At 39.7% G+C, this 11637-nt stretch overlaps 2 protein-coding genes across 2 annotated transcripts in view; both read right to left on the reverse strand.

Moving 5' to 3' along the window:
* Positions 1-935: 935 nt before the first annotated feature.
* Positions 936-6212, reverse strand: LOC143281732 (uncharacterized). The gene is made up of 4 exons (XM_076587008.1): positions 5893-6212; positions 4864-5004; positions 3637-3703; positions 936-1292 (listed from the first exon to the last, which is right to left on the reverse strand). Exons 1-4 carry the CDS (start codon positions 6133-6135, stop codon positions 1114-1116), a joined length of 630 nt encoding a protein of 209 aa, XP_076443123.1. The 5' UTR covers positions 6136-6212; the 3' UTR covers positions 936-1113.
* A 3138-nt stretch (positions 6213-9350) lies between these two features.
* Positions 9351-11637, reverse strand: part of LOC143281733 (uncharacterized) — a 7849-nt gene continuing 5562 nt past the window's right edge. The window contains exons 3-4 of the mRNA XM_076587009.1: positions 11155-11387; positions 9351-10540 (exon numbers count right to left, since the gene is read on the reverse strand). Coding sequence (XP_076443124.1) covers positions 10487-10540; positions 11155-11387 — 287 coding nt within the window. The 3' untranslated portion in view covers positions 9351-10486. The remainder of the gene's footprint in view (positions 10541-11154; positions 11388-11637) is intronic.

The following is an 11637-nucleotide window of genomic DNA, read 5'->3' on the forward strand; positions in this document are numbered from 1 at the left end:
GGCTGTGTTCTAGACCTTTCATAATATATCCCACCATCAATGAAGTTAAAAAGATACAGATGTCAGCAGTGTTGGTGAAGAAATATAGCCGTATCATAGCTGAATGGGTCCTGGGTTCGAATCTCGGTGCACCTGGTGGGTAAAGGGTGGAGATTTTTCCGATCTACCAGGTCAACATATGTGCAGACCTGCTAGTGCCTGAACCCCCTTCGTGTGTATGCAAATGCAGAAGATCAAATACGCACATTAAAGATCCTGTAATTCATGTCAGCGTTCGGTGGGTTATGGAAACAAGAATATACCCAGCATGTACACCCCCGAAAACGGAGTATGGCTACCTACATGGCGGGGTAAATAAAAAAAAAAAACGGTCATACACGTAAAATGTTACATGTCTGTCTGAGTGTGTATGTGTGTGCGTCTGAAATCTGATTGAATGACACAGGAAACGAATGATGAGCGCCCAGTGGCAGCCGTCAGTCGGCTCTACCCAGGTAGGCAGCCTGTGGTGCAAATGTCCCCGTGTATGTAAAGCGCTTAGAGGATAGGCGCTATATAAGTATCCACATCAATATAAGATGCATCTAAGAAGTGTCATTCAGGTGACTGTGTGGTCCCAGTCTCCCCATTTGATCCTCAGGTCTGGGTAGAAGCTGGCCAAGACTGGAAAAACCGACCGTGATTCAATTCTGATGGTGTTTGAACCCAGGACCCACACTCACGCATCTGTGACATGAGCCACATTGCTATAATATGTGATTAAAAATAGTATTATGAGTTGTCTATTAACCTTTATCATGTCAAAAGCTTTCGGTGTTAACTGTAGTGCAAAAGTGTGCACATCTCTTGGATAAGATGGAAGGTAGTTTGCAAAAAGGTGTGTCTTCCAAATCCTCTCTCTCTCTCTCCTTCTTTCTTTCACAAACACAAAAGAATGGACACAGTCCTCTCTCTCTCTCTCTCTCTTTTTTTAATTTTTTTTAATTTTTTTTTTTAGAACTTTTCTGATATCACATTTAAAGAAATGTAAAAATCTTCATTTGAAGATGAACTCCACTCACACACATGCACACACAGACACAATTTTCCCACCATCAACAATAATCTTAGAAGTCAAGAGTCTTTCTTGGAGTCAGAAGATCTGTTTGATGAAAAAAGCTGGGATGAAAACTGGCGCACACTATCCATATCTTCAGTCAGCATTTGTCCCACACTCTTCTTGTTGCCTTGTGCATCAGCTGGAGAAAATACACTGAGGTCAAAAAACCGTGCCACTCCAAGAAGGGCCAGGCCTGAAAAGAAACATTACGATACTCAGCAACAAGAAGTTTGCATACAACATGTCTATTCATCTCTAGTTTGTTTTTATTTTGCAGCTCACTCTTTTTTTTTCTTTTTTTTTTAATTTCCTTTTTTACTCTCATATTTTCAGACATTTCAGTGGCATTACCATCGTCCTGAACCACCCAAACAGCCACACTAACGCTTGTTCTCAGTCTCAGCACTGAAAATCACTATTAGATTATCTTTAACAGTTCACTTTGGTTTTTATACTGCACCATTGTCATATTCTAATACACATTTTGAAATATCATTTTTAAAAAAATTAAAAAGTGGAGAATGTGGTGTTTTTTTAATTTCCAGATACCTTTTTTTTCTGACTGAAACAAAGTGTGATTTTGACAGGTCTGTCCATGGCATGGGCAAGCTGAAGCAAACCCATCTTAAGTATTTGTCATAACCTTTTTTGTTGTTGTTGTTGTTTTGCATAGGGCATTTACCACAAACTAATCTCTGCATAAAACACTTAATTGTCTGATAACATTTTCAATTAGGTGATGCTTGACAAAAAACACACCAAAAAATCATCCTTGATAGCAGAAACAAAAAATGTTCAATATCACCAGCTGCCGTGACAAAGTGGTTAGCATTGTGGACTGACGGCTGGGAGGACACGGGTTTGAATCCCAGCGGAGGTGGGTTTTTAGGCCCGCTGCCGGCTCTTACCCAGAGATGAGTGTGCTATGGGCTTATATGGGAAGACTGGGACCACAAAGCTGAGTATCATCCACTTCTCGGATGCATCTTTTGGTGTGTTGCTCTAATTTCCTGACCAACACGGCAAGTGTCTGTATCTCTTGGGCCTGGTTGACGCCAGGATATCATTATGACAGGAAGCGTAGAGTACAGCCTTGTCACATAGCCCCAAACCTAAACGGACCTCCACAGCAGCATCGTCATCATCATCATCATCATTGTCATCCTCCTCCCTCTTCACCAATAATATTATTAAAAAAAAAAAAACCCCATCCAAATCATGTGGCCTTACGTGCCCTGATTCCTTGGTGATCTCAGTTTCGATACCCCTTCATTTCCCCGCTTGGTGTGAGTCTTGTCAATGTCTTCACTGTCGGTGGATTCATGGGGCATTGCTGTTGGAGGGACGTGGTGGCGGTCTCCACTCTGGAGGTGATGCTCACTCAGTCTGGCTCCGCGACTAAGCCATTATTGGCATCAGTAGGGGGCTGAGTAGGTGGTGTCCTAAGTACATTAAATCAGAACAGGCACTACTGAACACCATCAAAGTGACTCAGTAGCAGTGCAGGGTCTCCTCTAGTGTGTGGCCTCCTGGTGACCTAACATCGATGGTTCCCTGTGGACTGCTGTGGCTGGAACTGCGACAGATGAACCCGGGTGTGGCTGCATATGGGTGACTTGGAATGAGCAGCGTGGGAGTAATGCCACTGAAATGGTGCAGATGATGGGGCAGCACAAAAAAAACCCCAACAACAACAACAAAAAAGTTCAATACCTGCGTTCAGTTAAGAAAACCTGGCAATCAAATCTCCCTTTTTTCACATGCAAATACATACACATATGCATACTCACGCACACGCACGCGCGTTCGCGCGCGCACGCACACACACACACACACATGTGCACACACACACACACACACACAATACACAGATATTCCCTTACTTTTTTCACTTAACAGTTGTGGATGATTGATTAATAAGGCTTACGCATGAGAAGTCATTTGTTAAAATTACTATATGTGAAATGGATGTGTTTCTGTACTAAATCTCCTCTCTCAATATTGCTCTGGAATAAAAATTCGCCTCATTAAAACGATTCTCATGTTCCTACATATGCATAAGCCGTAAGGTAAAAGGGAACTAACTTCTACAGTATTTCAGGATGTGTCTATACATAATTTTAAGGAAAAACAGTATATTTTCCACGGGTTTTCCCCCCCGCATCAATATGACATGGAAGCCTGCCAAAGCTGCAAACTCCCCAAGGTTGAACAGGTTAAAAGTTGTTTTACACAATGCACATTTTTTAACCCAAAATGGGGGTGTCGGGTGTGTGAGGTGTGGGTGTTTTCTAGACACTTGATGTTTTCAAGATAGTTTACAGTAGCAGCAAGGTAAAATATCATAATCTAAAACCTACTAAACCAAAACACACAGTTTCAAAAATAAAACAGGAATCAATGTAAAAAATGAAATAAAAAGGGTTTGTTTTTGTTTTGTTTTTGTTTTGTTTTTAATTCTTACGCATAAACAAAAAATTATTCCAAGCATGTTTCTTCTTTGCCATATTTAAAATGGGTCTGTGGACAAAACTCACCTGTGGAAAGAGATCCTACTTGAAGAACACACAGTGTTCTCTTCCAGCCTGTGTAGCGTGTTTTCATCTGCAAAACACATTCATGAGATAATGAGAATTTAAATAAGAATGTGAAAACATTGAGAATGTGTGTGTGTGTGTGTGTGTGTGTGTGTGTGGGGGGGGGGGGGGGGGGGGGGTGGTGAGGGTTGGGAAGGGGGGTAATTATCTGTGTGATTGATTGAACTGTTCTATTGTAGTGTGTGTGTGTGTGTGTGTGTGTGTGTGTGTGTGTGTGTGTGTGTGTGTGTGCATATCAAAAGTATTTTTTATACATCAAAGGATGCTCATTTCATAAAGTTTCCTTAAAGTAAAATAAACCGTTCTCCTGTAGTGTTCCAGAAAATCTGACTGACTATCAGCTCAGTCTGAGTCCGTCCTGCCAGCTGAATACAAGGAATGAACATGGAAAAGTACTGTGAAAATCAATGGTTTGTTTTGGAACTAAACTGCTGACAGAGTTAATATCACCTTGAATTAGAAATGTGCTATTTCATACAACTAAGACTGCCATTAACATGCAACAGCCTGTAAAATAACAAAAGACCTTATGTTGCGAACGTTCTGATGAACAAAAGGGGCATGGTTACATGATATACTCGAACTGAAGATTGCTATAATCATGCTATCATTGTACATAATTATACTGTATATTCTTTAATCACCATGTTTCTGAAGAAGATATATAATCTCAAAAAAAACCCAGAGTCACAAAGTGCAAAAGGTAGGATAGGCTATCTGATCAGCACATTGGGTGTATGCTGAGGGTAAGGCATCTGCTGCCCCTTTACTTTTTTATATAAAACCCCCCCCACAAAAAACCTCATATAGCAGATGCATTGTAGTGTATTATATGTCTGGAACAGTTTACCTCATAAGCCATGCAAACTCTCTCTCTTTCGTTGTGTGTGTGTGTGTGTGTGTGTGTGTGTGTGTGTAATTATGTAATACTTGTAGTCTCTGAATCTGTTATATATTGTATTATTGTGCACTAAATCATTATTTTTCTTCTTTCTTTTGTGAGTTATTGTGTGCATGTGCATGTGTGTTTGATGTTTATTGTAAAGCATTTTGAGCTCTCTATAAGGGAGGAAAGCGCTCAACAAATGTCCATTATTATTATTATTATTATTATTATTATGTGGCTGCATGCTCTGACACGTCCTTGAAACTGGGACTGAACTGTACCTTGGGGTATGAGAAAAGGATAAAGGCAGCAGCTCCAAACATGGCCCCTGAACCAATCAGCTTACAGCTGAGGCAGTCCCCTTCTGCTAATGGAACCACACGAAGAATCATCTCTCGTCCTTGGTTCAGCAGTTGACCAACCTGTTTACAATCATTTCCACTGTAATTAGATGGATAAAACAAATGAGGTAAGTTATATATTAGTTAAATCATTGATTTGTGTTCAGAATCTGTTTAGTTTACAAGCATCTGTGTCTGTAACATGATTTTCTTCAGTAGTCTTTGATGCTATGTGTTGCCAATGACAACAATCAAATGTGAAGTCTTTTAACCACAGCAGAGTGCATACATCTCTGAAATCAAAACCTAACAAATAAGCATGCAAAGAACTAAACAATTAAAAAAAATACCAAGGTGATAAAAATAACAGCAACAAAAACCACACCATCTTGTCAGTTTTTTCAAGATACTTATTTTGTCAACACTTCTCTTCACTAGACAATGTTCATTCCATCCCGCAACCTTATCAGTTACCTCCCATGGGTTTTGTTGTTGTTATTTTTCCTTTCCAACAACAACAAAATATTTTTCTATGCCAAACCTTTCTCTGGTGTTTCACTATTTTCTAACAATGCTATGTTACTAATATTCTGTTAAATGGATGACAAAAGAGAGCAAAATATACAAACCTTCAGCTAAGTAAACAGGAAGGGTGGGCTGTTTTGTCATACTCATTTATTGCTGTAATTATATAAGGTTCAGAACGAATGCAATTCCTTGATTCAAGTAAGTTCTATTCCACTGAGCTTCAAATAGTGAACAACAATCTTAAATCTTTATGCATTAAAATTGCAACAGCCTCTGTTCGTTTTTTCTTGGCTTCTCTAGTTGTGTGTGTGTGTGTGTGTGTGTGTCTACAGACACAGACACACACACAGATACAGTTACACACACACACACATACTCTCTCTCTCTCTCTTCTATCTCACATTATCTCTCTCTCTTTCCAAGCATTCTGACTCAACACACCCGTGTTTCTGTAACACTGGCGTTGCTGGGAATGTCCGGCTGTTCAGACTCCACAAGCTGAGACGCAATGGGTTTTTGCAATGTTTTCTCCTCAGTTCGGCCTTTCACGTGCTCTTCAGCTGACATCGACGACATTACAGATGCAGCGTCCCGTTTAACTATCGACACGCCGCTTTCTGTCAATAACCTGGGCTCCAAGCTTCTGATATCACCGCCACCAAACCATTTTTGTAATCTTTCCATTTTCACGAGGTTACAACTCAAACAAACGTTTACTGGACGACTGTCTTCAAAGTCACAGGGTTGCAGACAGACATGGAAGGAGTTTTCAAGAGAGTGGTGTCCCTTGCGGTGCATGTGTACTAGCTCAGATGTTTGTATCAACTATTTAAAAGAAAAAGAAAAGAACACACACACACACGCACGCACGCACGCACACGCATCAGTATGCACACTGACGGCAGTGACAACTCAGTGAAACTGATAATTGACAAACATGCACGCGCGTGTGACGCACTGAGACACCATGCACTCGAGAGTGAGAGAGAGAGAGAGAGAGAGAGAGTCTCAGTCTCACATCACCGACGCATGAGGCACACAAGCTAAGACGCAGAATTAATACATGGGAACACATGACTCCGTTAGTTGATTTTCAGATTTTATTCTCTACATTGAATTAAAATATGAGACATAATTATCATCAGTTCCACTGAGGTGAAAATATAATCGATGCATATGATCATAGTCACCTAAAAATCTATATCTACAACGGACGGTTTTTACGCATTGTTATCAATGAATCTGTCAAACTTTATGCTTCGCGCGCTTGTGTGTGTGTGTGTGTGTGAGTGTGTGTGTGTGTGTGTGTGTGTGTGTGTGTGTGTGTGTGTGTGTGTGTGTGTGTGTGTGTGTGCATAATAAGCTCTTGAGCGTTTCCCGAAATTGTGAAAGCCCTATAACACATAGTTTCGTGCAAAGAAAAACGTTTCTGGTAGTAGGCTAATTAAACCGAGTGACTTTAATCAGTTCTCATTGCGACAACTTCAAGAGCATTTTTCGTTGTAACCATGCATAAGCTTTTCAATGACAACCAGAACTTTTTTTCGTCATGATAATTATTTGATTATTTCTTGTACTGATAAGCCACTTTCTCAAGTTGTGGATAGAGAAACTTGAACAACAACAACAACAATGACCAATGATCTGGTCACCTTTCAGTGACATGGGTCCTCTACCTCGCCTGTGCATAAATGCGAGCTTGGCGGTGAAAGGGTTAAAACCGCCCAAACTCAATCCATATATAGACAGGCCTACACGCCCCTTGCACACCGAATCTCACTTTACCTGATTACACAGCGTAACCAAATTACCGAAGAATCTACAGTGACTTAAGCAAGGAATCTGACTTGATTGAGTCTAACACAAATGGGTAGCATCTCACACTAGTCATGTTTTCAATGTATACAGATTACAACTACACTATGTATAACTGCAATAAAAAAAAACAAACAAAAAAACCCCGATATTAGTTGAAAAATTGTAAAAGTTTTTTTCCCTTGTTATTGTATGCATACATTTCTGAGATCAGAATCTTCATGAACAAAAACTGTCTTTGAACACATGCCGTTTCTTGAACACTCGAACTAACTGCTGTCGTGTAAACATTAAGTACGGGACAATCTTATTCATGTACATACCCAGCAACAACATAGCAGCAACAATAAATGAACAAAATATGCAAACTGAGAAAATATCAACGAAATAGCTGCAGTCAGTTCACAAGTTTTTGAATCAACAGCAACAAGAACGACGACAGAAACAATTTAAAAACAACCAAAACAACTATGCCAACAATAACAACAAAAAAACACCCTCTTGTCAATAACAGAAACGAGCAAAACAACAACAGCAAAAATCACAGAAAAATAACTACAGGAAAACAGAAAATCTTAGAATAAGATGTGTTTCTTGAACAATCTCATTACAATAATAATCTGTGATAACCACAATAAAAAAAAACACTCGCATAAAAAAAACTCTCTCTCTCTCTCTGTTGTTGACTGTTGTGACTATTTTCCAATTTGTTTTACTTGGTTTAAGAGAGAGAGAGAGAGAGAGAGAGAGAGGTCCCAAATTTAAACCCCTAAACTGTTGTATTTAGAATTTTTCAAAATTTAGCAATGAAATTTTTCTCTACGATCTTTTGAAATCATCATGGAATCACGTTTATCTTAAAAGCCTACAGATAGCACAACATTGTTTTTTGTGTCCATCATAAAAATCCTTTGGCTGACAAAAAAGTCAAAAATGTTTTAATGTTATATCAAAGAGATTGTCCATTCTTAAAAATGGCCCTGGAGAAGACAAAAAAGAAAATAAAAGAAGAAAGAAAAAGAAAAGAAAAGGAAGAAATATATAATAAAGTGACTTCTGCCATACGAGTTGAGAAAATGAAACATTTTCTCGATCTAATCATGAAAAAGAAAGACAACAAATCTATTAGGAAAGCTATTCAAAGACTGACAACCATTCTGCTTCATACGCAACTATCAATACTTCTGATAATACACGTATACGCCGAACTTTCGTTTTTCTACTGCTGCAAATTAAATAATCCAGAATGACTCGAGACACACACACAAAAAAAAAGAAAAAAAAAGACAAAAAAAAAAAAAAGACTTAGAACAGTTACGGAAGTAGGTATACTGCCAGGAGAAGAACAAAATGATCCAAAATTTCAATAACATGTTCCCAAACTTAGAAGTACTAACAAATCAAAGCAAGCATCCAAGCAGGTGCCCACACACTCATTCGAACTCAAAAGATATAAATGAACGAATCGACAAATTCAGTGATTCAATTTGAGAAAGTTTTCTACCATTGTAATTTTGATAATTTTTGTTTATTAAGACATCTTGCTATAGCGCATATTCTGGAAGCTCTATGCGCTAGCCGTGTCGTTTCCCTGTCGTTAATCGGTGCACACTGCATAACGTGTACAAAAGAACCACACTCTATGGTAACTTGGTTGTACCGTCGTTGTAGCATTGCAGCAACCTGTGCAAGTGAACCAAACACACAAACCAACAAGACTGAGCAGGAAAACAAACAAATAAACAAACAAAAAGGCAAAACATGTAATGTCCTGTAGTCTCTGGGTCATAGTTTGAAAACCATGTGCTGATCAACAGTATAAATCATTGGCTGTGCACACGCAAAACATAAGCATTGGACAAATATAAAAGTGCACACAGACACACACACACACACACACACACACACACACACATACTCGCGCACGCATAGCCGCACATAAAAAAAAAAACATACAAACACAATCAGTGGCACATATGTACTGACACACGCACATGCATGCATACCCACTTAAACATGCATAATTACATCTGGAGAAGACGGAGAGAGAGAGAGAGAGAGAGAGAGAGAGAGAGAGAGAGAGAGAGAGAGAGACAGAGACAGAGACAGAGACAGACAGACAGACAGACAGACACACACACACACACACAGAGAGAGAGAGAGAGAGAGAGACAGAGACAGAGACAGAGACAGACAGACAGATGAATGGACATACGAATAGACAAACAAACAAATCAGGTAGAGAAGGGAGGTGCGGGATGGGGGAGGTATGTGTATCAAAGTTCGTGAAAGTTCACTTGGGCATTGTCAAGAGCAGCAAGCTGAGATCACACTGAATATCCCAATGTGCATCCCAGTGCACAACATAACATCATCGCCATGTCAATATACCAATCAGTTCCTCAAATCATACAGTGGCCGCGGCCCACAAACATGTGTTTGTTTGTTTTGTTTTTTTTTTTTTTTTTTTTCTTTGCCGGTCATGATGGCAGCACGCTGTGTTACCCTGATGTTTGTGGAGCTGAAACCGGAGTTATCATGCAAGATTCTGGAAGAATCTGATATGCACAGAAACCATGTATGTGTACTCAAATGTAATACAGCCAAAGAGCTCATGTCATAACATCATAATATATTAAGTTGTTGATTTTGTTTAACAAGAACAATTCATAGAAAAATATCATGTTTTTGATTCAGTTGCGTGCGTTGTCTTTCTTGTAAATGCCGTTTAAATTGAAGGGAAACCCTTTTTGTTCAACCGGATGTGCAGTCTGCAAAATGCAAGGAAGACTACTCTCGTCGAATCTGTCCTGAGTTCCTTGCTGGTTTACATCTCCTACTAGCCTGTTTATCGTCAGACTGGCTCGAAAGCTTGTTGTTCATCTTCGTCACTGATTGGCCTTGACGACTGTCCAGCATCTCGAAAACAGTGTTCTCTTCAATGATTGGCTCAGGCAGCTGGTTCACCTCTCTTGAAGACACGCCCCCCTTTTAGTGATTGGTCCTGATGGCTGGTTTCTCCTCAAAGAAACTGCTCTTCACTGATAGACTTAGCGGGCTGCGTCAGGGCTCGGAGACACTTTCTCTTCAAACACTAGCTTTGGCAGATACTTAACATGCTAAATGTATTCTTGCTTCAGTGACCGAGTAAATGTTTTCCATGTTAAAAAAAAAAAAGAAAAAAAAAGAGCTGTCTTCTATGATGGCCCCAACTGCAGGTCTACATCTCGCAGACGTTCTCTTCGATGATTGGCTCACTCACTCTTGGTCTTGTCTGCAATCATAACAAAGACCAAAACGGTTAAAATTACAAGAGACATAAGTGTGCATAGAAAGTAGCTCATGTGTTTATATCAAGCACACTCCACACACACATCCCATCAGTCTTATAACATGCAACATCTTCATGACACATTTTTGCTCTCACCGTTTCCAGTGTAGCCAATATTTAGAGAATCAGTGTCAATATATGTATTTTTGAAACCATTGCAGTCGGTTTGTTATAATGGGGTGTTTTGTGGTTATTTCCAAGGATGTGGAGCATTAATCATTATTCAGTTTGTTTCCATGTGTGTATCATAATGCAAGCCTCTCCCCATTCCAATCCCGTATTTAGTTCAAAATATCGGGGGGAGATAAAAAAACCCAAAAAAAAACGTGTCCCTGCAGGTCTTTTCCTAAACCAGTCCATCAGTCTTTTAAAATACATCAACGAACTAGTCCGTGTCTTTCTCATCGGCTAGTTTGGAGATGCGCTCTACAATACAGAAATGTTTAATCGCATCATCAACATAATAATCATCACCATCATTATAATACTACTACTTATAATAATAATAATTATCATCATCATCAGTAGTAGTAGTAGTAGTAGTAATATTCTTTTACCAGTCTGTGGCCTCTTGAGCGGTCGAATTCATCCCCGATTCTCCTGAGCTCTCCAGAGATGTCCTTAATCAACAACCGCTGGACGTCCGAGTCGGAGTAGGAGCGGCTCCGTCCTCTCAGGGTCGCCTGCGTGGGGTCATCCCCGGAAGGGTCAAGGTCATGACCTCCTTGTGGCCTTGTTGACAGATCCAAATCTCTCTTGGTGCCGGACACTGTACTGTGGCGTTTTCGACCTGCAAACAAAAGTCATGGATATGCATTCGAGATCATACATCCACACAAATATGTGTGCATAGCTGTGAAGGGTGAGTTTGTGAAAGCAAATACCTGCAGATACATATATGATGGATTGCCTGGATCTTCCTCTTAACTCAGGTTTGTTTGTTTTTTTTCTTCCTGATTGTGTTCAGCTTTAGACCATTGTACTTGTAATGAAGCATTTATTCCGTAATAACCCGACTCCGAGGACATATAAAAAAAAAA

This window comes from Babylonia areolata, chromosome 4, assembly GCF_041734735.1.
Source record: "Babylonia areolata isolate BAREFJ2019XMU chromosome 4, ASM4173473v1, whole genome shotgun sequence".
In the NCBI taxonomy this organism is placed as follows: Eukaryota; Metazoa; Mollusca; class Gastropoda; order Neogastropoda; family Buccinidae; genus Babylonia; species Babylonia areolata.